Source organism: Cotesia glomerata, linkage group LG7, assembly GCF_020080835.1.
Source record: "Cotesia glomerata isolate CgM1 linkage group LG7, MPM_Cglom_v2.3, whole genome shotgun sequence".
Classification (NCBI taxonomy): Eukaryota; Metazoa; Arthropoda; class Insecta; order Hymenoptera; family Braconidae; genus Cotesia; species Cotesia glomerata.
In genome coordinates, this window is record NC_058164.1 from 6,300,207 (window position 1) to 6,325,133 (window position 24,927).

Sequence of the window (24,927 nt, forward strand, 5' to 3'; positions counted from 1 at the left end):
AACTAGTTTCATACAGTTTATAATTATATCTTAGCTTAGACATTTTATTAAGACAAGATTTATTTTTTGAAAATTATTTTATAATTATAATTCACTCAAAAAAAAAAAAATTATAAATATGATAAAAATATTTCTTAAACACCCGTTTTTTTTATGTTATAAAAAATTTTTTATTATTTAATGATAGTGGCAAGTAATCTTATCTTCTTGATGATCCACTAACGCAATTAAAGCGTATTTTAATCCACAACTTTTAATTTAAAAATTGTATTTAAAAAAAAACATTGTAAAGAAAAAATTAAATATTTGCCGACTCAGTAAAAAAAGTCATACAGAATAAGATTAAGAATAAAAATTTAATAGCTGAAGTATGATAATAGCGTGATAGCGACGGTGCCTGTCTCTCGTGAGTACGGATGACTTTGCGCACGCTATCCTTAACTGGTGCCAGTCTCTGGTTTCGTCCTGTTGAGGAAAAGTTCCATTTACTTAGCTTGCTTACAAGCCCTCCCAAGTAGTGCTGGAAGATTTAACATCGCTCGTGTGCTCTACTGTTCCATCATAATCGATTGGACTATAACCAGCGAGCTTATATCTAAAGCTCTCCTCACCGGGGATGCCATTATGAGAACGGAATGCTACCAGCCAACAGCTATTCTCGACGATGTCGGGCAGGTCTACCCTCCTCAGTCATCCAAAGTCCTGGAAGTTATTTGTTGAGACCAAAGTTACCTTCAAGGTCTGCCTACAACAAGCCCAAGAGCAACTGTAGCTTCACACACATCGAAAATGCTCCCTTTGGAAGACCTAAACGTTTCAAACTCAAGTAAGCTTTATTATTAAGCAATAATTATAACTAGATATTTTTTTTTTTAATTAAATGTTTAATTAATTTTTATTTTTTTAGGAAATTAAATTCATTTCAAAAAATGGATACCATGAAGAAAAAAATTCCTGATTATACTGAAACTGCTTATAGAGAAGCAGTGTCACGATTGAAATATTTATTAGCGGAATCTTATACTCCAAGAGGATCTGGGTAAGTTTTTAATCAATTTTTAATTTTATACTAATTTTTTAATTATATTAGATAATGACTTTTGTTAAATTGCACTGTACTTTCTTAACTATTGACGTTTTTAAAGATATAAGCTCATCCCGATGTTACACTCATCAAGAGCTTTCATTTGAGTACCCACATGCATTTTTGATATATTTTTCATATATACATATATGTAATATATATAAATATATGAAAAATTGATGTGGGTATTCAAATGAAAGGTCTCGATGAGTGCAACATCGGGATGAGCTTATATTTTTAAAAATGTTAATAATTAAGAACTGACATTGCTATTTTGTTGACTAATGATATTTTTAAAGATATAAGCTCATCCCAACGTTACACTCATCAAGACCTTTCATTTGAGTATCCACATCAATTTTTCATATATTTTATATATTTATATATTTCACAAATACCATATATATAAAATATATAAAAAATGCCATGTGGGTACTCAAATGAAAGGTCTCGATGAGTGCAACTTCGGGATGAGCTTATATCTTTAAAAATGTCAATAATTAAGAACTGACATTGCTATCTTGTTAAGTAATGATATTTTCAAAGATATAAGCTCATACCGATGTTGCACTGATCGAGACCTTTTATTTGAGTACCCACATGACATTTATTATATATTTTATATATATGGTATTTGTGAAATATATAAATATATAAAATATATGAAAAATTGATGTGGGTACTCAAATGAAAGGTCTCGATGAGTCTAATGTCAAGGTGAGCTTATATCTTTAAAAATGTTAATAGTTCTCAAGATACAAGGTCATTTCTTCATAATGTATCTAGAGATTATAATTAAATTATAATCTCTAATAATTAAATAATTATCAATTAATTTCAGCAAAATAATACGAGAAAAAAATATCTTCCGAAGAAGTAATTCAAAACTTCACGACTCAGCAGACGATACCGATGACCGAAGTGTTGTAAGTGAATGTTCAAAAGGATTTCCCGTGAATTTATCATCAAGAACGAACACAGCATTGATATCCGACAAACGTCTGCCAATGAATTCGGTTCTCAGCGGTGAAAATTCACAAATGACACCCAAAGAAATGTCGACGTTCATAATGCGCCAGGAAGAATACATCGAGCAACTGGAGTCTGAGTCTCAGTACTGCAAAGAAGAACTAAAAAATTTACTCGGTAAAATTCGAGAAGTTGTTGCAGAAAATGAAGCTCTGCATGATAAAAATAAAACAGTGTTGCTAAAATCATTTTTGAATGAGTATGACAATCCTGAAGAGAGCAGCGCGAATAAGCCCACGTTGGAGTTAGATCATGGACAGTCTAGTCCTGGAAAGAAGATAAAGTTACACCAGATGATTGAGGGCCCGAGCATAATGTATGAGTCAAGAATCAGCGAGCTTGAAGCTCAGTTGACTCAAGCGAGGATCGAGCTCAAGAAGGCGCAAGAAGAAAGCCAGCTGGGTGTCAAAAAATTTGCTGATGCTCCAGATCTCAGCCCGGAGTCTGTTCAGCAGCTGGATCTGGTGATGAGAGAGAAACGAGAGCTGTCTGGGAAGCTTGATGAAACCCTGAGAAGCTTGCAGGTCGCTCGGGATCGGGAAGCTGATGCTCTGCAGAAAGCCAAGCGTGCTATGGACTCTGTTCAGCAGACTGAGTTCGAGAAAGCCCAGGCGGAGTCTGAAGTTCGGCGGCTGAAGGATGAACTTGATAGACAGCGTGATAAGATACGAGAAGCGACCCAAGAAACTACTCGGAGACTTGCTGATGAGCGACATCAGGTCGAGAGACGCTATGGCCAGCAGGTTGAACAGCTCTCTGCTGATGTTGCAACACATTGGGATGCTGCTTCTAAGTCGCAGCTGGAGATTGAGAAGCAACGCAGGGAAATTTTGGATCTTAAAAGAGAGTTGAATCAGAAACAAGCTATTATTGATGATCTGAAGAAAGATTTGCATAATAAAATTTGTAAGTTTTTATTTTAAATAAAAATTTATTTTAAGAAAAAATTAATTTAAAAAAATATTAATTATTTACATAAATCAATTTTTTAATAAAAACTAGCACTATAAATTAATCAAATTTTGGTTTATTAAATAATTACTTTTGTTAAATTGCACTGTACTTTCTTAACTATTGACATTTTTAAAGAAATAAGCTCATCCCGATGTTACACTCATCAAGAGCTTTCATTTGAGTACCCACATGCATTTTCATATATTTTTCATATATACATATATATAATATATATAAATATATGGAAAATTGATGTGAATACTCAAATGAAAGGTCTTGATGAGTGTAACATCAGGATGAGCTTATATTTTTAAAAATGTCAATAGTTCACAAGATATTCTTTAAATTGCACTGTACTTCCTTAACTATTGACCTTTTTAAAGATATAAGCTGATTCCGATGTTACACTCATCAAGAACTTTCATTTGAGTACCCACATGCATTTTTGATATATTTTTCATATATACATATATATAAATATATAAAATATATGAAAAATTGATGTGGGTACTCAAATGAAAGGTCTCGATGAGTGTTATGTTGGAGTGAGCTTATATCTTTAAAAATGTCAATAGTTCACAAGATACAAGGTCATTTTTTAATTATGTATCTATAGATAGAGTATTTTCAAATGCAGTCTAAATACTTATCATAGTAAATTGACTATCGGTAAAAATGATATAAAACCTTGAAAAGGCACAAATTCAAGTAAAGACCTTTGCAATGATACTAAATTTCACTAAAAAAACCGATTTTATTGTATGTCTATTCTGGAGAAAAAATTTTTCTTATTCTCTTAATAATATAGATTAATTTAAAAAAAATTAATTTTAAACGAAATTTAATTTAAAAAAAAATGTCTTTTAAATACTTACATTTTTTATTATTTTTCAGCTAATTTACAAAGTGATTTGAATCAAATGGCTGCTGAAAAAGATGCAGTAGAGCAGGAAGTCGCAACTGCTAAGCTAGCTCTTGAAAGAAGTGAAAGACATGCTAAGCAGGAGCAAAGTCGTTGGCAAGGTGAAATCAACTCGTACAAACAACGCTTAGAACGTGCTGATGCTGACATTGTCCATTGTCGTCGTGAAAATTTACGGCTTTCAGAGCAGATAGCTTCCCTGGAAAAAGAAGTATTGTTTTAAATAATTGTATTTATTGTGAAGTTTTTTTTTTAGGATTGTTAAGAGTGAAAAATTGATATTTTGCAGCTTAACATGGTGAAGATTATACGTACGGACAGCCAGACACCAGCAGCAACCCCAAGGCTGGAAAACGAGAAAGATTTGACATCAATGATCATGGACATGGAGACTAAACATGGTGAGATATTACCAAGTTACCTGTGTTGGGTATATTGTCCGTTTATGATTTGATTATAAATTATAAAGTATGAATTTTTGTATTTCGGTCATTATTTTTTAAAATTCAAGACTAGAATTAGTTGACGAAAATTTGTGTGGGAAATCGGCACTATGCCTAGCATGGGTAGAAAGAAGAAATATTAGTCAGTTTATTTTTAAAAATTGACTAATATTTATGGAATTATTATATAACATGAAAATTCTCTAGCTGCCACGGTGGCTGGTCTTGAAGACGCTCTCAAAAATCAGGCAATGCTCGTCAGCCAACTGTCTGCAGAATGCCGATCTCTCACACAGCGTTTGGATTCTAACAATCTTACACACAAGTATTTTTATATTATAATTTTAAAAACAAATAACATTATTAAAGCGAGGGCACTTACTCAATTAAGCAGGAGTACTTTATTTATTTTATTTTTTTACATATCTTGAAAATTAAAATAGAAAAATTGCATAGACTGTTCTGTGTTGACAGAGGTACCAGGTGACCTGGAACATGGACCATTAAGCTTAACAACTTCACCTTCAAAAAAGAAACGAACTGTCAAGGTTGATTTGAAACTTAAAATAAATCCAAAAAAGAAGTCTGTTGTTATCAAGTCTTAGACCTCTATCAACACAGTAATAGTTTTTATTATTATTATTATCATCTATATTGTTAAGAGTCAATTTATGATAATAAGTATTTGGGCTGCATTCGAAAATGCTCTATCTCTAGACACAAAATTAAGAAATCACCTTGTATCTTGTTAACTATTGACATTTTTAAAGATATAAACTCATTCTGATGTTACACTCATTGAGACCTTTCATTTGAGTACCCACATCAATTTTTCATATATTTTATATATTTATATATATGTATATATGAAAAATATATGAAAATGCATGTGGATACTCAAATGAAAGCTTTTGATGAGTGTAACATCGGAATGAGCTTAGATTTTTGAAAACGTCAATAGTTAAGAAAGTACACTGCAATTTAATAGATATTTTGTGAACTATTGACATTTTTAAAGACATAAGCTCATCCTGACATTACACTCATCGAGACCTTTCATTTGAGTACCCACATCAATTATTCATATATTTCATATATTTATATATACTATATATATGTATATATGAAAAATATATCAAAAATGCATGTGGGTACTTAAATGAAAGGTCTCGATGAGTGTAACATCGGGATGAGCTTATATCTTTAAAAATATCAATAATTAAGAAATGACCTTGTATCTTGTGAACTATTGACATTTTTAAAGATATAAGCTTATCCCGACATTATACTCATCGAGACCTTTCATTTGAGTACCCACATCAATTTTTCATATATTTTATATATTTATATATATTATATATATGAAAAATATATCAAAATGCATGTGGGTACTCAAATGAAAGCTTTTGATGAGTGTAACATCGGAATGAGCTTAGATTTTTGAAAACGTCAATAGTTAAGAAAGTACACTGCAATTTAATAGATATTTTGTGAACTATTGACATTTTTAAAGACATAAGCTCATCCTGACATTACACTCATCGAGACCTTTCATTTGAGTACCCACATCAATTATTCATATATTTCATATATTTATATATACTATATATATGTATATATGAAAAATATATCAAAAATGCATGTGGGTACTTAAATGAAAGGTCTCGATGAGTGTAACATCGGGATGAGCTTATATCTTTAAAAATATCAATAATTAAGAAATGACCTTGTATCTTGTGAACTATTGACATTTTTAAAGATATAAGCTTATCCCGACATTATACTCATCGAGACCTTTCATTTGAGTACCCACATCAATTTTTCATATATTTTATATATTTATATATATTATATATATGAAAAATATATCAAAATGCATGTGGGTACTCAAATGAAAGCTCTTGATGAGTGTAACATCGGAATGAGCTTATATCTTTGAAAATGTCAATAGTTAAGAAAGTACAGTGTAATTTAACAAAAGTCATTATTTAATAAAGCAAAATTTTAATTATTTATAGTTTACAAGTCACGGCAGTCACATAGTGACTGCAAGGTTGCTAGTTATTATTATTGTTATTATTTTTGAATATAAAATTGCAATAGCTTAAAAAATAATAATTTTATTTCTTCAGGGAAGAAATTGTCAACTTACAAGAAAAAATAGACCATTTAACAAATAAAATAAAAGACTCATTAGAAAATCAAAAAGGTATGGCTTAAAATAATTATTTATTAAAATAAATACTAATTAAATAACCAATATAATTGATATTTTTTCCCAGGAAAATTACCTGAAGCCCCATCAAAGCCCCAGAAAAATCCAGTGGATCCCAACGAATACACTCATGAAACTTATCAACAAAATTACAATCTAGAACCGAAAACTGCCGAGCTTGAAGCATCCCAATATGATCCACAAGATAATCAAAATTATCCCGAGTACACAACAAACGATCCTAATTACACTGGGGAGTACGCAGCTGAAGACTATCAGTATGAACAACAATACGACCCATCACTTTATCCAGAAGCTAACCAGGAGCAGAGTAATCAAGATACTGATCAGTATGAAAATTACTCAGCTGCCAACTACGAAAACCAGCAACAACCGCTTGAACAAAATGAAACTATTTCTTAATAATCGTAGATAATTTATAAAAATATGACAATTAAATTAGCCGACATAAAAATTTTTATTATTTTTTTTATTGAAGAAAACTTTAAAAAATTTAAGTGCAATTTTTAAAAAATATTTTTTTGTTCCAATTAAATAATTAAAAAAAATTTTTTTTAATTAAAAACGTCGGCTAAATTTAGTATTATTATAAAAATTTTAATTTAAGTAATTGCAATTACTTACTTAAATATGTAGACGCTTAATTATTAACTGAGCGTGAATGTAGAAAATTATAAGACAATATAAATTGAAATATAAATTATGAATAATTAAACTTATCATCTTTCGGCGTTGATTTAAATTTGCCGATCATTCTCGGAATAGTCCGAGGTTCAACCTAGCGTGATCTTATTTTGCTTTGTATTTTTTTTTATCCGCATATCTATGCGCAAGTTGTTTTGAGAGCACCACGCGAAACTCGAGTTAATAAGTTATAATTTTATGTAAAGCAAAAAAAACTATACAGAAGTTAAAAAAGATAAGGCAGTCGATATCACATGTTATTGTGTAACCGCATAAAATAAAGACTGCATGTTAACTGAGTATCTCATAGAATTAAATATAAAAATTGTTATTTATAATTATAGTTTATTTTGTACTTAAGGTCTTAATATAAAGCAGGTTAATCATGTCGGCTTTTCTAACGCGAAAACTTGCCAGTTCGGTTGGCTCTTTTGCTAAATATTCACAAGCTGGACTTTTGTCCGTTCGACATTTAAATTTATTGGAGTATCAGTCAAAAGAATTGTTAAAAGACAGTGGAGTTTCTGTACAAAATTTTACTATTGTTGACGACTTGCAAAAAACTGACAGTGCACTTGATAAATTTCGTAAGTTTTTTTTTTTAATTATTTATTATAATTCTTAAATTATTTTTTTTTTACATTAAAGTTAGCAGTCACTTGGCCATTTTTTAATTTTATTTATAAAAATTAATTTAATAATTTTTTTAATAAATAAATTAAAGCAAAAAAATTAACATGTAGAAATTATAATAAACTAAAAATGTAATTTTTAGAAAATAATTTTTTTCAACACATTTTTTTGTTAAAGAAAATTAAAAAATTGTAAAGTTAATTTTTAAAAAATTAAATAATTAAATTATAAAAAAAATTCCATGTGTAAAAAATTAAAAAAAATTATCAATGCAAATTTCAAAAAATATTTTTTTTATCAAGATTTATTTGTGATAAAAATTGAAAAAATTTTGTTTGTTAAAAAAAATAAAAAAATTGTTAAGTGACAGTAAAGTCAATTTTAAAAAAATTAAATTATTAAATAATTAAATTATAAAAAAAATTCCACATGTAAAAAATTTTAAAAAGAATATCAATGCAAATTAAAAAAAATATTTTCTTTATCAAGATTTATTTAAGATAAATATTGAAGAAATTTTTAGATGTCAGCTAATTTCAGTATCATTATTTTATTTTTATTTTTAGATGCAAGTGAGTATGTTATTAAAGCCCAAGTTTTAGCTGGTGGACGAGGTAAAGGATGGTTTGACAATGGGTTCAAAGGTGGTGTCCATTTGACTAAAAAGTAAGTATTTTCTCAATAAAATAATTATAATAATTTTATTGAATAAAAAATAACACTTAAGTTAAAAGACATTAAAATAATTTTATAGCAATTAAATAATTATAAAAAAAATTTTCAAAATCATTTTTATCATTGCAATTGGTTTGTTATAAGAATTTTAAAAATTGACAGTAAGCTAATTTTAGTATCATAATAAAAATTCGAAATTTTTATTTTATACAACTAGATAAAATTTAATTTATTGGTTTTCTTGATTACAGCCCGAAAGAGGTCAAAGAGATTGTCAAAAAAATGCTGGGTCACAAATTAATAACAAAACAGACGACAAAAGACGGGATTCTTGTACAAAAAGTAATGATAGCTGAATCCGTAGATATTAAAAGAGAAACATATCTCTGTATTTTGATGGACAGGTCACATAATGGACCAGTCCTTATCGCTTCACCCGCTGGTGGTGTCGACATCGAAGCAGTGGCTGAGAAGACTCCCGAGGCTGTCAAAACAATTCCACTGGATATTTATTACGGAATTGACGATAAAATAGCCAAAGAAGTCGCCGAATTTTTAGGGTTCACTGAAGAAACTATCAAGCGGAAGGCAATCTTTGAATTGAAAAATTTGTGGAAGTTGTTTGTAGATATCGATGCGCTTCAGATCGAAATAAATCCTTTTGTTGAGACTGAAGACAAGCAGGTTGTTGCCGTAGATGCTAAGATTGCGTTTGATGACAATGCGCAGTTCAGGCAAAAAGATATCTTCGCTATGGAGGACGTCAGTGAAAAGGATCCCAGGGAAATTGATGCTTCGAGGCATAATTTGAACTATGTTAGCATGGACGGGAATATTGGCTGTCTAGGTAATTTATTTTATTTTTATTTATTTACTAACAACCTTGCAGTCACTACATGAACTATAAATAAATAAAATTTTGCTTTATTAAATAATGACTTTTGTTAAATTGCACTGTACTTTCTTAAATATTGACGTTTTTGAAGATATAAGCTCATCCCGATGTTACACTCATCAAGAGCTTTCATTTGAGTACCCACATGCATTTTTGATATATTTTTCATATATACATATATATAATATATATAAATATATAAAATATATGAAAAATTGATGTGGGTACTCAAATGGAAGGTCTCAATGAGTGTAATATCGGGGTGAGCGTACATCTTTAAAAATATCAATAGTTTACAAGATATCTGTTAAATTCCACTGTACTTTCTTAACTATTGACGTTTTCAAAGATATAAGCTCATCGCGATGTTACACACATCAAGACCTTTTATTTGAGTACCCACATGCATTTTTGATATATTTTTCATTTATACATATATATAATATATATAAATATATAAAATATATGAAAAATTGATGTGGGTACTCAAATGAAAGGTCTTGACGAGTGTAATATCGGGGTGAGCTTATATCTTAAAAAATGTCAATAGTTCACAAGATACAAGGTCATTTCTTAATTATGCATCGAGTGATAGAGTATTTTCGAGTATTTTTCTTATTCTCTTAATAATATAGATTTATAGTTCATCTAGAAAATTATTAATAAATTTTTTTTCGTATTTTTCAGTCAATGGTGCGGGCTTAGCGATGGCGACAATGGACATTATTAAAATGAACGGCGGAGAGCCAGCGAATTTTTTGGATGTTGGTGGTGGTGTCACGGAAGAACAAGTCTTCCATGCGTTCCGAATTGTTGCGGAAGGTACTTTACATTGAGAGGAAAAATTTATTTTAAAAAAATAAGCAATCGTGTAAAATAAGAAATTAATTTTTTTAACCTTCTAAATAATTTTATTTTTTGATTTGAAAAAAAATATTTTTTATTAAATTTTTAATATTTAAATAGAAGAAATTAATTTTTATTTTTTTTTACATGCAGATCCAAAAGCTAAGGCAATTTTTGTAAACATATTTGGAGGCATTGTCAACTGTGCGATCATAGCCAGAGGATTAGTCGCAGGTGCTAAGCAATTGAAGATCAACAAACCGGTAGTAGTTAGATTACAGGGAACAAATATGATGGAAGCTAGAAAAATACTCCAAGAGCACGGACCGCCTTTCACGATGAACAACGAACTGGACGAAGCAGCTAGAAATGTTGTTGCGACGATACGTTCATAGTAACTAGCAAAAATTTTATCAAGACAATATGTCTTCTTTATCTATGTCAAAAAATCTCAAAGAATCAAAAGTCAAATTTGTGGGAAGTAAAAGTTGATTCTATATGAGGTAGACAATAAGTAGCGTACTCGCTATTATTTTATAAGCTACTGTTAAAATTAAGATGTTTTTTTAAAAAGCTAATTGTTGTTACTTAAATATAGCGACTTATATACATGTTAATTGACTGTTTAAATAATATAAGGTATGTTAATATTTTATTCTAAAAATATATTTCTACACGATTAAATTTTTGTTATTAAAAAATTAGATATTTTATATGTTAAATGATTTCACTTGTGTTATCTGAATTTTTGGGATAATTAATATATTAAAAAGTAATATATCAAATTTAGATGTGAGTTGATCGATAATGACAGATACAATCAAGTTCTCTGAAATGTGATTAAATATTTTTTAAAAACACAATTTATAACTTAAAAGTACAATACTAATATTATATTCTAAATCTTTATCATAAAATTTGAATGTTATTTATCACAGTTAGGTATTTAAAGCTTAGTAAACTAGTTCGTGATAAATAGCTCGGGGATAATCTTTTCAGGTATGAGATACACTGTATAGTACCCTCGGGCTTTTCAAAACCTATTTCTTTATGAATGGAAATATTTTTTCAATGACTCACCCGAGTAACTAAGAAAATATTTTCTTAGAGAAAAAAAAAATCTCAAAAATTACTTTTTTTTTTAAATGTTAATAAGTTTTGTATAAAATAAAAATAAGGACTGTGGTCGGTTATTTTTATTTTACCAGATATGGTAAAGTCTCAAGCGAAACTCGGCCGATTAAAAGAGTTTTTAAAGACAACATAATCTTGCTCTCAATGTATCAATATATATTTATAGGCGTATCAATGTGTTAAATGTTTAATACAAGTTACTTTATTAGAAGACTACAGCCATATACGGCTCGCCATTTAAAAATCTTTAAAGGTAAATGATTTCGTAATTTACAAACCATAATAACGCAAGTGCGATGAATAAGTCCATGGACCAGGTCACTTACTGTTTCACTTTGACCTGAAAAAATTCCTAAAATTCATAATACATAACTAGCAACCTTTCTGTCACTATGTGACTGCCGTAAATTGTGAACTATAAATAAATAAAATTTTCCTTTATTAATTAATGAATTTTGTTAAATTACACTGTAATTTTTTAACTATTGATGTCTTTAAATATATAAGCTCATCCCGATGTTACACTCATCAAGAGCTTTCATTTGAGTACCCACATGCATTTTCATATATTTTTCATATATACATATATATAATATATATAAATATATGAAAAATTGATGTGGGTACTCAAATGAAAGGTCTCGATGAGTGTAACATCAGGGTGAGCTTATATCTTTAAAAATGTCAATAGTTCACAAGAAACAAGGTCATTTCTTAATTATTAACATTTTTAAAGATATGAACTCATCCTGATGTTACACTAATCAAGACCTTTCATTTGAGTACCCACATGGCATTTCTTATATATTTTATATATATGGTATTTGTGAAATATATAAATATATATGAAATATATGAAAAATTGATGTGGGTACTCAAATGAAAGGTCTCGGTGAGTGTAATGTCGGGATGAGCTTATATCTTTAAAAATGTCAACAGTTCACAAGATACAAGGTCATTTCTTAATTATGTATCTTGAAAAGGCACAAATTCAAGTCAAGACCTTTGCAATGACACTAAATATCACTAAAAAAAAAAACCGATTTTATCATATGACTATCCTGAAGACAAAATTTTTCTTATTCTCTTAATAATATAGATTATAATAATAATAATAGTTTACAATGATTATTTGTTAGTAGCTGGTACTCTAATTTAGTAACTTATTAATATAAGAGAAGAAATTTCCCAAGATTTATTTATAAGCAGCGTTGTTCTAAAAATTAATATGATTATTATTCTTTAGAGTGAAGAGATGAATAATGAATGCACGTTGTATTGTAACATTGGCTCCTTCTTCATCTTGATATTAAATGTTGAGTGAATTTGCGTGTGGTAGAGAAGAAACGTCGTCTGTGTATATATAGCTCACTTTTTCCCCTCCTATCCAATATCAATGTTTCGGGGTAAAATAGTGGAGTGCGGGGGGTGTTACAGAAGCTTTAACGTGAGCTACCAAGTACTATTCTTGGAGAACTTAACTCAGACCTGCTTTTGCCTTCGCTAAGAAGACGCATGTTAAACGGATTTTAAAACCGACCACGCCGTCATTTCTCGAGAGGTTTTTTACTTTAAAGAAGTCTACTTCAAGTATTAAGTGCCATTATCTTTTATCTTAAGGCAACACTTATTAAACGCAGTGATTGGTAGTGAATTACTCATTTGCTGATGAGAAGAAATCAACCGGGCTGTTACTTTCAATTGTGAATTATTGTTTTTATTTTATTTCAACTTTTTGTTTTTTGTTAAAAAGGTAATTTCACTGTTTTGTTAAAAATTTCTTTTTTCAAGTGTTAAAAAAAAGTTAGTGTCAAATAAAAATTATTAATTATTTTTTTTTAAAGATAAATTTATGCATAAATATATAAAATGTCTCAATGTATGACTAACAAGAGATATTTATGTGATTTTTTTTGCGTTCTTGCATTACGATATGTTTATTTTTGTGATTTGTCTGCTGGCAAATTTACTTTTTTTCAATTACGCTCATATTAAAGTCTGTGCATTTATTTGTGTGATTATTTGTGATATTGACGTTTTTACTTCATTTAAAAATTAATTTTCCCTCTTTTTGGATTTTATTAAATTTTGTTTTAAAAACTCCAATTAATTAAAGTGAAATTTTTTATTAAAATTTCAATCATTTTTCACCAATAAATTTATTAGTGATTATTTTTATCTGACCTCTATTGAATATCTTATTTAATATTTCAATAAAAAAAAAAATTCATTAATATTATAAACTAAACTTCAAAGCTTGTGTATTAAAATTTTTATGATTTTCTTCGTGTTATTTAAAAACTCTAATTGATAAAAAAAATTTATTTACAAAATTTTGGTATGAAACCGATGAAGACAACTGTCAAAATATTTACAAGCTACATACTGATAAATTACTCAATAAAAAAATACAAAAAAGAGTGACAAATAAAGTAAACAACTGATAAAATTTAACTTATTGGTAGTTTCAGAATTATAATATTTTTTTTTTTCAATGAAATCGCTTATTGATTAATAAATTTTATCGAAAAACATGATAGTGAAAGTAAAGTTTTATAAATACCTTTAATTTAATGAAAATTTTTTATAAAAAATCAATTTTAAAAATGTTTATAATAAATTACTTGCAATAAAAAATACTTTAAAAAATTGCCACTAATAATTTTTCTAAAATTTTTACATAAAGAAATTTTTTTCATAATAATTTAAATGACACTGAAGTTAGCAGACGTCTAAAAGTTTTTGATTTTTTTTATTAATTAAATTACAACTAAAAAGATATTTTTAAAAAATTGTACTTATAGTTTTTCAAGTTTTTTAGATGTGAAATTTTTTTTTTAATTGAAATTTTTTCAGTAAAAAATTTCTAAAAATTTTGAAATGTCGGCTAACTTTATTTTCATTAATTTAAATGATTTTTTAACAAATTTCTTCCAAAAAAATAACAATAAAGTTAGCCGACATTTTTAATTATTTTTTTTTTTTTAAATAATTAAATTAGAACAGAAAAATATTTTTTAAAAATTGCACTTACAGTTTTTAAAGTTTTTTACAAATGAAATTTTTTTTTATTTTTTGTATTAATTTTTTCAATAAAAAAAAATTAGGAAAACGGTTGACCCTAAAGTTGACCTCTTCGAGCTCAAAAGTACAATCTGTGTGTTGTTTTAAGCTCTCCGAGCTCAAAAAGATACCTTTTCTATGCTTTTGAGCTCTTTGAGCTCAAAAGTCTGATAGAAGTTTCATAGAACACTATTTTTTGAATGTTCATACCGCAATAACTTTTGAATGAATGAACCGATTTTTACGCGGTTGGCGGCATTCTACGAAGTTTTTTAAGCCTCATAAAGAATTTCTAAGTTTCAATTGGTCAAACTAGAAATTTCGGAGTAACTCTGAAAAAACACTTTTTTCGGTTTTCTATCGTTCACGATATCTCTCGAACGAATCAACCGATTTTGACCGGATTGGCGGCGATCGACGTGGTTTTTCAAGGTTGAGAGCTGATTAGTTTTTGGAATCGATCGGTTGAGCCGTTTAAAAGTTATCCCAAAAAAACCACTTCAGAAAAAAATTTTTTTCCTACTTTTTTTTAGATTTCTCCAAATTTCTAAAAATCTATCGGTCCAAATCGGTTCAAATTAACAGGAAATCTTTCGAATGGCACCAACCGCGATGAAATCGGTTCAACCGTTCAAAAGTTATAAGAGGTTTACATACTTACACACACACACACACACACACATACATACAGACATAGTGACATCCTCGCGGGAATAGTCAGGAAAGCTTCCTAGGACCTCAAAACGTCGAGATCTGATGAAAACTCGATTTTCGAAAAACGGGGTAAAACCAATAACTTCCCGATTTTTGAAAATTTTCAATTTTCTTAGCGGGAAGTTAAAAAGTTCTAAAAATTTTTAGATGTCGGCTAACTTAATTTTCATTCAAAAAAATATTAAAAAAAATTCCATTTTTAACTTTAAAAATTTTTTTTTTACAATTTATTTGTTAAAAAATGAATTTTTATAAAATCTGTTTATTTTATAATAATTAAATAACAAGTGTAACTTGACTAATAAAAAAATTCCCCTAAATATCCAAGTCCCTCTAAAAAGTGAGAATCTATTTTCTAAAAATAAAATTCCATAAAAATATTTATTTATCTTAATTTTTTTCTTTTCAGCTCCGAGCTCTTAGCATCAGCAAAGCTAATATAAGCAGTTGGCTCAATATCTTCGATAAAACTTAAATGCTTTGGATCAACTTCTGAAAACCCGTATTTACAAAAAATATTCGTTAATAATCAACAAAAACGTTGCGCGCGCATAGCTGAATTTTATAAGCTTACGCGCACGCACAGCAAAACGCCGGTCCGAGTTGTCAGGAAAAAAAAAAACGTAATCCTCTGGGAATTCAGCAACAAAAAGTACAAAATAAGTAAAAATAAAATAAAAACAATCTAGACTAAAGAATACCTTGGATGAGGAATACCTTCTGAGTCTCGTGACTCATACTGACCCACAGGCCGATATAGACAGCGCCAGCAGCGGGATAAAAAAGGAAAAAAACATAAACATATACTTACAAGCTGCGTCTGTGTCCGACCGCCCCACTACTTATATTATACCGTGTTCACTAGCAAACCACCATCACCATCACCATCACAATCACCATCACATCACCGTACCTACCTTCTCCGTCAGCATCTCCAGCACTCGCTGGTGTTAGACAGAGAAACAGACAGAGTATAGAATTTGCCTCGTGTTCATACCACGCCGGCCGATAGAATGAATGAGAATGATAAGTCAGTCAGGAGTGAGAACTCCAACGTCGAGGAAGACGAAAGCGAGATGTTTGAGCGGGAACTCGCCGAGGATGCACAGTGGAAAAGGATACAGCAAAACACCTTCACGAGATGGGCGAATAAGCATCTTAAGTCTATTAACAAGTACATCGATGACTTAGAGTGTGATTTGTCCGATGGTTTGAATCTTGTTAGTCTCCTGGAAGTTCTGTCACAAAAACGACTGCCTAAACACAATAAAAGGCCCAACTTTAGATCACAGAAACTTGAAAATGTCGCTGTTGCTTTAAAATTCTTGGATGATGAAGGAATACGGATTGTTAATATTGGTAAGTTTTTATTTTATATATTCTTTAAATAATAAATAAGACTGAATTTTTTTTTATAATTTTATTGCAATTAAATTATGAAAATTAAGTTAGCCGACATTTAAAAATTTTTAGAATTTTTTTTTATTGAAAAAATTATTAAAAAAAAATTTTCATTTCAAAAACTGTAAGTGCAATTTTTAAAAAATAGTTTTTAACTCTAATTTAATAAATGAAAAAAAAAATAAAGAAATTGAAAACGTCGGCTAACTTTAGTACTTATTATAAAAAATTTAATTAAAAAATTATGAAAATAAAGTTAGCCGACATCTAAAAAATTTTATAATTTTTTTTATTAAAATAAATTTTTTTTCATTTGTTAAAAATTTCAAAAGCTATAAGTGCAATTTTTTAAAAATATTTTTTAGTTATAAATTAATAAATTAATTAAAATAAAAAAATAAAAAATGGCTAACTTTGTTATGCATGTAAAAATTTGAAAAAATCATTAGAATTTCTTTTATTGTAAATGATTTTTTAAAAAATTTGACAGCTGTCAGCTAACTTCAGTATTATATTAAATTTAAAAATTATTAATTATTAATTTATTGTTTCAATCGGGTCCCGCGAAATTTAATTGATGAATTTTTATTAATTGTTTTATTAGGCAATAAAAAGTTTGAAGAAGGTTATCGAACAGCGATACGATTAATCGATTTAGTGTGGTAACCCGGGCAGCCCGGGAATTTACAGACTTACTGTATAGTATTATGTCTGTTGAGTGCATACTAATACAAGGACACTGTAATCCTTGAAATTCTTCTACTCGTAACCTGTTCTATTGTTGATATTAATGGATTATTTATTTAATACCTGGATCTGAGGCTCCAGACTTATTTATGCTTTTTAATATGATTTTATATAAATTTTAGTTTTAGAAGATAATTTATTACTGAGCATTTAGTGTGCTAGTTGGCTGAGTAATATAATGAGAAAATTTATAGAGGATTGTGAAACTAAAAAAAAGGCACTACACTCTGGATCCTTGTTGGTGTCGCGCGCATTCTTAACCGCGATAACTTTGAATTCGCGGATGTTAAAATTAGTGTTATCAAATTATTAATTCACAGACTTTGGTAATTTTAAAGATTATACAACTTAATATTATTTTATTTTATTTTATTAAATTGATTTAATTTTATTTTTAAGTCAATTTATTTATTGCTTTTAGAGTTTTTATTTATAGATCCACGTGTAATTAGTAATTAGTAATTAACTAAAAGGATATAATTTGATTTTGACAATACGGGTGATAAAATATTTGAATTGCAGGCACCTAGCCAGACATGACCTTGTAACGGTCAACAAGAACGCCCACTTTCTCTTAGCCAAACCGTGTAAAGTATTTTTCTAAAATAATAATGATAATTGTGACGACTGTGACGATGATCATCCTGATGTAAATATAATCTTGATGTGTCTTAATGCTGATGATGAAGAATTATGAGTCATTAGATGTGACTCGGTGACAAACAGATCATTTGAATTATTTTTTAAATATTTAAGACTATTAAAAATAATTCTATTAGTTACACTGAGAAAAAAAATCTTTTTTAAAATAATAAATATTTTTGTCACAAAAAATCAATTTTTTGTAAATTAATTTGTTAGAAATTTTATTTTTTAGCTGGAGAAATCAAAATTGTTCCAACAGAAACTTTTTTTGTTGAAAAAAAATTTTCTAGATTTGGAAAAAAATAATTTTGAATTAAAATCTTAAACTTGTCTATCTTAAATTATTATTTTCCAAATTTAGAAAACTTTTTTTCAACAAAAAAGTTACTGTGAGAAAAATTTTTATTTCTTCAGCTAAAAAAAAAAATTGTTTAAAATTAAAAAAAAATTAATTTCTTGCCTAAAAAAAATTTTTTTTCTCTCAGTATAAATTATGTCAATTAAAATTAATATTCAGTTTTTAAGTTCTGGGTCTAGGTGTGAGTCTGCTGTGAGAAAGTTTGTCGTTAGAGGCAATTGTGTAAATGCATTGTAACGTCATCGATGAGACGCGGTCTGATGTCATCCAATTATATCAGACATTCACACATTTTTTTATTTACACAGTTAATAATTAATAATTACGATATTAATTCAATGAAAGATAATAATTAATCGAGGTAACGGTAGTTGCGTTTTAAATTTCAATATTAAAAATAAAAAAATGGTAATTTGTATAAATTTAAATTACTGAACGATGACGGATCAATCAAATTAGCAACTTTTGAGTTTATTGACCGATTTAAAAAACATTTATTTTGTAAGATATATTTCCGTTTTATCTCAAGAGTATTTCTTGATTAGTTCTCGTCGTATATTTAATATTATGTATTTCGTAATTTGTAGAGCATCTACGAGGGTTCGTTTATAAATTACATGCTGACGCTTTAAAACTAGTTTTAACAACAAACAAAAGCTAATATTGTATTACATTCTAGAATTTACAACAGTGTAAATAATACTCCGTCTAAAATAAAGTCATCTATATTATTAAGAGAATAAAAAAAAATTTTGTCTCCAGGATAGGCATATGATAAAATCTGTAGATACATAATTAAGAAATGGCCTTGTATCTTGTGAACTATTGACATTTTTTAAGATATAAGCTCATCCCGTTGTTACACTCATCGAGACCTTTCATTAGAGTATCCACATCAATTTTTCATATATTTTATATATTATATATATGTATATATGAAAAATATATCAAAAATGCATGTGGGTACTCAAATGAAAGGTCACAATGAGTGTAATGTCGGGATGAGCTTATATTTTTAAAAATGCCAATATTTAAGGAAGTACAGTGCAATTTAACAAATATCTGGTGAACTATTGAGATTTTTAAAGATATAAGCTCACTCCGATATTACACTTATCGAGACCTTTCATTAGAGTACCCACATCAATTTTTCATATATTTTATATATTTATATATGTATATATGAAAAATATATCAAAAATGCATGTGGGTACTCAAATTAAAGCTCTTGATGAGTGTAACATTGAGATGAGCTTATATCTTCAAAAAAGTCAATAGTTAAGAAAGTACAGTGCAATTTAAAAAAAGTCATTATTTAATAAAGCAAAATTTTATTTGTTTATAATTCACAAATTACGGCAGTCACATAGTGACTGCAAAGTTTCTAGTTAGGATTTAATTTTTAAATGAGCTTGGAGTTAAAGTATACAGTTTAAAGTAATCAAAAAATACGGAGAAATAGTTAATAATAAAAAAAGCAATTTAAATTGGGTGTGACAAGCAACAGCGTGTAAATTTATGATTTATTAATTGGAGTAATAGCTTACATGGCTTTCGTTTTAAATAAACTCCACATAAGTCATCATTAATTATAGTTTTTTTATCACAAATAAATATTATTTTCATTGTAATAAGTAGGTTAAAAGATTTGATTCAATTATCAAGGTTCAATTCTAAGGAGATTAATAAGTTTTTAATTATTCAAATAATCTTGAAATACTTTTAGTAAGATAAATTTTGATATTAAGATTTCTAATTTAAAAATTGATAAAAATAATAACTAATTAAAATTAAACAGTGAATGCTATGAGATATAATATGTAGATTGTAATTCAAACTGTAAATCGATGTAAAAAACATGGATATAAGATTAACGAACTCTATTGAAAAGAAGACATGTAATATTAATGAATAGAAAGATGTGTCAGTTACGTTTGAGAAGGATGACGTCATCGGTTGGTAATTGCTTAAAATAACTACTATGAATCGGTTGGGCACTCTCGTCTTCTTTCCGAAACTCGTTAGAGTAGTTTCTCTTTTTATTTTATTTGTCCTTCTCTCTTTCTATCGCCAACAATCCACCTGTAGCTCTTACAATCCTCGCACGAGTACTGATATACATGACACAGCTAAGAGCATGATCTCTGATTCTAAATCTTTAAATAAAAACCAAATTACCACGTTCCTTATCGCCTTGAACGCAATCTTTACACAATAGCCCGGATGATTTATACCACCAGGTGTTCCGACTAATTACCGCCTCAATTAGATTTTATTTTTCTTTTTATAAAATATTTTATTTAATCATTATTAATTATTTTAGGAATTTAAAAATCTGTAGATTAATAATTTAAAATTTTAGTCACAAATTCAAAATGAGTGGTTCAAACTTTTAATATTACGGCAAAAATATTGGTCCTATAAAAATGTTTTTCAAACAAAAGTTCAAAATTTAATTTTATAAAAAAAAATGACTTATGATTTTTCTTTAAGATCAATTATTTGACTGTAATTTAAAAAATAAAACACAAGCAACCTTGCAGTCTCTATGTGACTGCCGTGACTTGTGAACTTTAAATAAATAAAATTTTGCTTTATTAAATAATGACGTTTTTAAAGATATAAGCTCATCCCGATGTTACACACATCAAGAGCTTTCATTTGAGTACCCACATCAATTTTTCATATATTTTTCACATATACATATATATATATATATATATATATATATATATATATATATATATATATATATAAAATATATGAAAAATTGATGTGGCTACTCAAATTAAAGGTCTCGATGAGTGTAACATCGGGATGAGCTTATATCTTTAAAAATGTCAACAGTTCACAAGATACAAGGTAATTTCTTAATTATGTATCTAGAGATAGAGCATTTTCGAATGCAGCCTAAATACTTATCATCATAAATCGACTATCGGTGACAATAATATGAAACCTTGAAAAGGTACAAATTCAAGTCAAGACCTTTGCAATGACACTAAATTTCACTAAAAAAACTAATTCTATCTTATGACTATCCTGGTCACAAAATTTTTCTTATTTTCTTAATAATATAGATAATTATCACAAAATTTGAATCTTTAATTATGAATCTTAATTTTGGATTTGCAAGGAAATATTAAAAAAAAAAAACTATACAAAACATTTTTTTTTATAAAATTGAATTCTAAACAATTTTTGTTTGATAAATTTTTTGTAAGATTAATATTTTCACCATAATCTTTGACCCTTTTATTTTAAAATAGCGGCAAAAATTTTTTCCCTATTGATAAATAATTATTTTACTGCTATTTAATATAAAATGAGGATATCGACCTGATTTAAATAAACAATATTTGAGTCATTGATCTTGAAATATTCGGTCGTTTTTGATTGTATGATTCAGAAAATAAATGTGAGCCGAAGAACACACTTGTAAATTCTATTTTAACAGTTTACTGTCACACTTTTATGTACGCCCACGTTTTTTATTTTTATTTTATTATTCTAAGAATATTATTAGTATTGTACTGTCATAATCCAGGTATTCTTGATAAAAATAACAAAATAAAATTACATTAGACATTAAATGCATTAGCGAATATTTTAAATACTTTTAATGAGAAAATTATTCATAAGTATGAAATGTGATGATGCACAATAGATTTTCCATTGATGATAAAAATTTTTAATTAAAAATTAACAAACAAAAATTCATTAATTATAAATTACAAAGAAGACTATTGTAGAGATTTGTTTAAAGAACTCTTTTAAAAATAACTTTGTATATTGAAACTCTTGACATTAACAGTGAAATAATTCATTGTGTATGTATAAATATCTGAAGACATACTTATAAACTTTTTTTTTTTGCAGATTCATCAGACATCGTTGACTGCAAGCTGAAACTGATACTGGGACTAATATGGACCCTGATTCTCCATTACTCGATCTCGATGCCCATGTGGGATTACGACGATACGGAGGAGGCGCAAAAAGGAGCGACTCCCAAGCAGAGATTGATGCACTGGATCCAGGCTAAGTTACCTGAGCTACCGATAAACAACTTTACATCTGATTGGAATGACGGAAGAGCCGTTGGAGCTCTTGTTGATGCGGTGGCACCGGGTCTCTGCCCTGACTGGCCTGATTGGAACCCCAAGGATGCTGTTCAAAATGCTTCCGAAGCGATGAGTCTTGCTGATGACTGGCTTAATATACCTCAGGTATATTTTTTTTTTATTATATATAAACATGGATATTTTGAATTAAAAATTACAAAATTGATTTTTAATGATAATTAAATTTATGTAAAGACTTAGAAAAATTTTTTTCGTAAAATATGACAATTTTTGATAACAAGAATTGGGCTGCATTTGAAAATGCTCTATCTCTAGATACATAATTAAAAAATGACCTTTTATCTCGTGAACTATCGACATTTTTAAAGATATAAGTTCATCCTGATGTTACACTCATCAAGACCTTTCATTTGAGTACCCACATCAATTTTTCATATATTTTTTATATTTATATATTTCACAAATACCATATATATAATATATATCAAAAATGCCATGTGGGTACTCAAATAAAAGGTCTCGATGTGTGTAACATCAGGATGAGCTTATATCTTTAAAAATGTCAGTAATTAAGAAATGATCTTGTATCTTGTGAACTATTGACATTTTTAAAGATATAAGCTCATCCCGACATTACAATCATCGAGACCTTTCATTTGAGTACCCAGATCAATTGTTCATATATTTTATATATTTATATATATTATATATATATGAGAAATATATCAAAATTCATGTGGGTACTCAAATGAAAGCTCTTGATGAGTATAACATCCGGATGAGCTTATATCTTCAAAAACGTCAATAGTTAAGAAAGTACAGTGCAATTTACCAAAAGTAATTATTTAATAATGCAAAATGTTCTTTAATCATAGTGTACAAGTCACGGCAGTCACATATTGACTGCAAGGTTGCTATTATATTTTATTTATTGTTGAAGTTGAAATTTTTCTAAAACAAAAATACCCTTGACATGTAAGTGATAAATTATTTTCTAATTTATTTTTAATTTTCCAGCTAATTAGCCCAGAAGAAATGGTCAATCCTAATGTCGACGAGCTGTCTATGATGACTTATTTGTCGCAATATCCTAACGCTAAATTGAAATCCGGCGCACCTTTACGCGCCCGTACTAATCCCAACAGGTAAAATATTTAAAAAAATAAATTAATTTAAAAATAGTCTAAATAAAAAAAAAAAAAGAAAAATACTGAATAATTATAAAAATTGAGTAATTAATAATAATTTATTTCATTTTTTGGTCGCAGCGTGCCTCCGCCCCGGTAAGTCGGGATGCGAAAGTATTTATTTTGTTAATTATTGATTGACGCAATAATCATTGCCGTAGTAGTCTCATAAAAAAAATTATAATTCATCAAAGGGAAATATTACGCCTCATCTAATAAATATTAATGTTTGAAAACATCTAACTCGAAAAATTTATAATCATAAATTTTATTTTATAAAATTATTAATTAAGTTTTATTTTTATTTAATAAAGCTGGTGTGCAAGCGTGTGGTAATTATAATTATTAAAAAATAGATTGTTTAACGCTTGTAACCGACTGGCAATATTAATGCGGATGTTTAAAGTGTGGTCAGGAAAAGTAACTTTTCATTTAATTAAAACGACAAAATAATTTTACAAGCTTCTAAAATTTATTCCATATTCTAGAGTTCGTGCTTATGGACCGGGTATTGAACCGAAGGGTCCCATAGTTAATGCCCCGGCGAACTTCACCGTTGAAACATTCTCAGCCGGCAAGGGCGACGTCGAAGTAACTGTCGACGACGCAATGGGACACAAATTGCCAGTAGACATCAGATTTAACAACGACAGGAATTTGACGTACTCTGTGTCGTATACACCGAAGACTGAAGGCCCTCACAAGGTTCGTGTGCTCTACGGTGGTCGCGAAATCCCGAAAAGTCCTTATACTGTCGCAGTTGAAGGCGTTCCTGGTGATCCAAGCAAAGTTACTGCCAGCGGACCTGGTTTGCAGCCCGACGGTGTCGTAGTAAATCGACCGACGTACTTTGATATTTTTACTAAAGATGCTGGTCGTGGAGTACCTGAAGTTATCATTCTTGATCCTCAGGTAAAATAAATATTTTTAAATCAAATAAATTTTTTATAAGTATTTAGACTGCATTCGAAAATGCTCTATCTTTAGATACATAATTAAGAAATGACCTTGTATCTTGTGAACTATTGACATTTTCAAAGATATAAGCTCATCCCGATGTTACACTCATCAAGACCTTTCATTTGAGTACCCACATCAATTTTTCATATATTTCATATATTTATATATATGTATATATGAAAAATATATCAAAAATGCATGTGGGTACTCAAATGAAAGCTCTTGATGAGTA

General features: G+C 28.5%; 3 protein-coding genes and 1 long non-coding RNA gene across 10 annotated transcripts in view; 3 read left to right on the top strand and 1 right to left on the bottom strand.

The window, feature by feature from the left end:
* Positions 1-342: 342 nt before the first annotated feature.
* On the bottom strand, positions 343-7,359 carry LOC123269004. The gene is made up of 2 exons (XR_006510342.1): positions 7,293-7,359; positions 343-745 (listed from the first exon to the last, which is right to left on the bottom strand). It is a non-coding gene; the product is annotated as an uncharacterized LOC123269004 (long non-coding RNA).
* LOC123268993 (serologically defined colon cancer antigen 8 homolog) lies at positions 636-12,150 on the top strand. Of its 4 annotated transcripts, XM_044734469.1 has the most exons (9): positions 636-826; positions 908-1,039; positions 1,926-3,019; positions 3,962-4,200; positions 4,279-4,390; positions 4,640-4,757; positions 6,565-6,641; positions 6,715-7,084; positions 12,119-12,150. In XM_044734469.1, exons 1-8 carry the CDS (start codon positions 636-638, stop codon positions 7,068-7,070), a joined length of 2,319 nt encoding a protein of 772 aa, XP_044590404.1. In that variant the 3' UTR covers positions 7,071-7,084; positions 12,119-12,150. The 4 variants fall into 4 exon arrangements, with proteins under 4 accessions (XP_044590404.1, XP_044590403.1, XP_044590405.1 ...); XM_044734468.1 differs by lacking the exon at positions 12,119-12,150 and having other exon boundaries at positions 6,715-7,144; XM_044734470.1 differs by lacking the exons at positions 4,640-4,757; positions 6,715-7,084; positions 12,119-12,150 and adding an exon at positions 4,907-5,052.
* Positions 7,584-11,085, top strand: LOC123268995 (succinate--CoA ligase [GDP-forming] subunit beta, mitochondrial). Its single transcript, XM_044734473.1, has 5 exons — positions 7,584-7,939; positions 8,552-8,651; positions 8,912-9,507; positions 10,243-10,377; positions 10,555-11,085. Exons 1-5 carry the CDS (start codon positions 7,738-7,740, stop codon positions 10,794-10,796), a joined length of 1,275 nt encoding a protein of 424 aa, XP_044590408.1. The 5' UTR covers positions 7,584-7,737; the 3' UTR covers positions 10,797-11,085.
* A 621-nt stretch (positions 12,151-12,771) lies between the features above and the next one.
* Positions 12,772-24,927, top strand: part of LOC123269005 (filamin-A) — a 36,604-nt gene continuing 24,448 nt past the window's right edge. Inside the window, exons 1-6 of one of the 4 annotated variants that reach the window (XM_044734486.1) lie at positions 12,772-13,288; positions 15,722-16,671; positions 22,343-22,692; positions 23,566-23,693; positions 23,817-23,831; positions 24,224-24,647. In XM_044734486.1, coding sequence (XP_044590421.1) covers positions 16,326-16,671; positions 22,343-22,692; positions 23,566-23,693; positions 23,817-23,831; positions 24,224-24,647 — 1,263 coding nt within the window. In that variant the 5' untranslated portion in view covers positions 12,772-13,288; positions 15,722-16,325. The remainder of the gene's footprint in view (positions 13,289-15,721; positions 16,672-22,342; positions 22,693-23,565; positions 23,694-23,816; positions 23,832-24,223; positions 24,648-24,927) is intronic. The other 3 variants (XM_044734488.1, XM_044734487.1, XM_044734489.1) reach the window with 3 other exon arrangements.

Bases quoted from the DNA above. Each gene is read 5' to 3' on its own strand.
- LOC123268993 (XM_044734469.1), top strand. From the start codon at position 636: ATGCTACCAGCCAACAGCTATTCTCGACGATGTCGGGCAGGTCTACCC. The intron at 3,020-3,961 runs GTAAGTTTTTAT...ATTATTTTTCAG, and splicing joins AGATTTGCATAATAAAATTT to CTAATTTACAAAGTGATTTG. The intron at 6,642-6,714 runs GTATGGCTTAAA...ATTTTTTCCCAG, and splicing joins CTCATTAGAAAATCAAAAAG to GAAAATTACCTGAAGCCCCA.
- LOC123268995 (XM_044734473.1), top strand. From the start codon at position 7,738: ATGTCGGCTTTTCTAACGCGAAAACTTGCCAGTTCGGTTGGCTCTTTT. The intron at 9,508-10,242 runs GTAATTTATTTT...CGTATTTTTCAG, and splicing joins CGGGAATATTGGCTGTCTAG to TCAATGGTGCGGGCTTAGCG. The intron at 10,378-10,554 runs GTACTTTACATT...TTTTACATGCAG, and splicing joins GTTCCGAATTGTTGCGGAAG to ATCCAAAAGCTAAGGCAATT.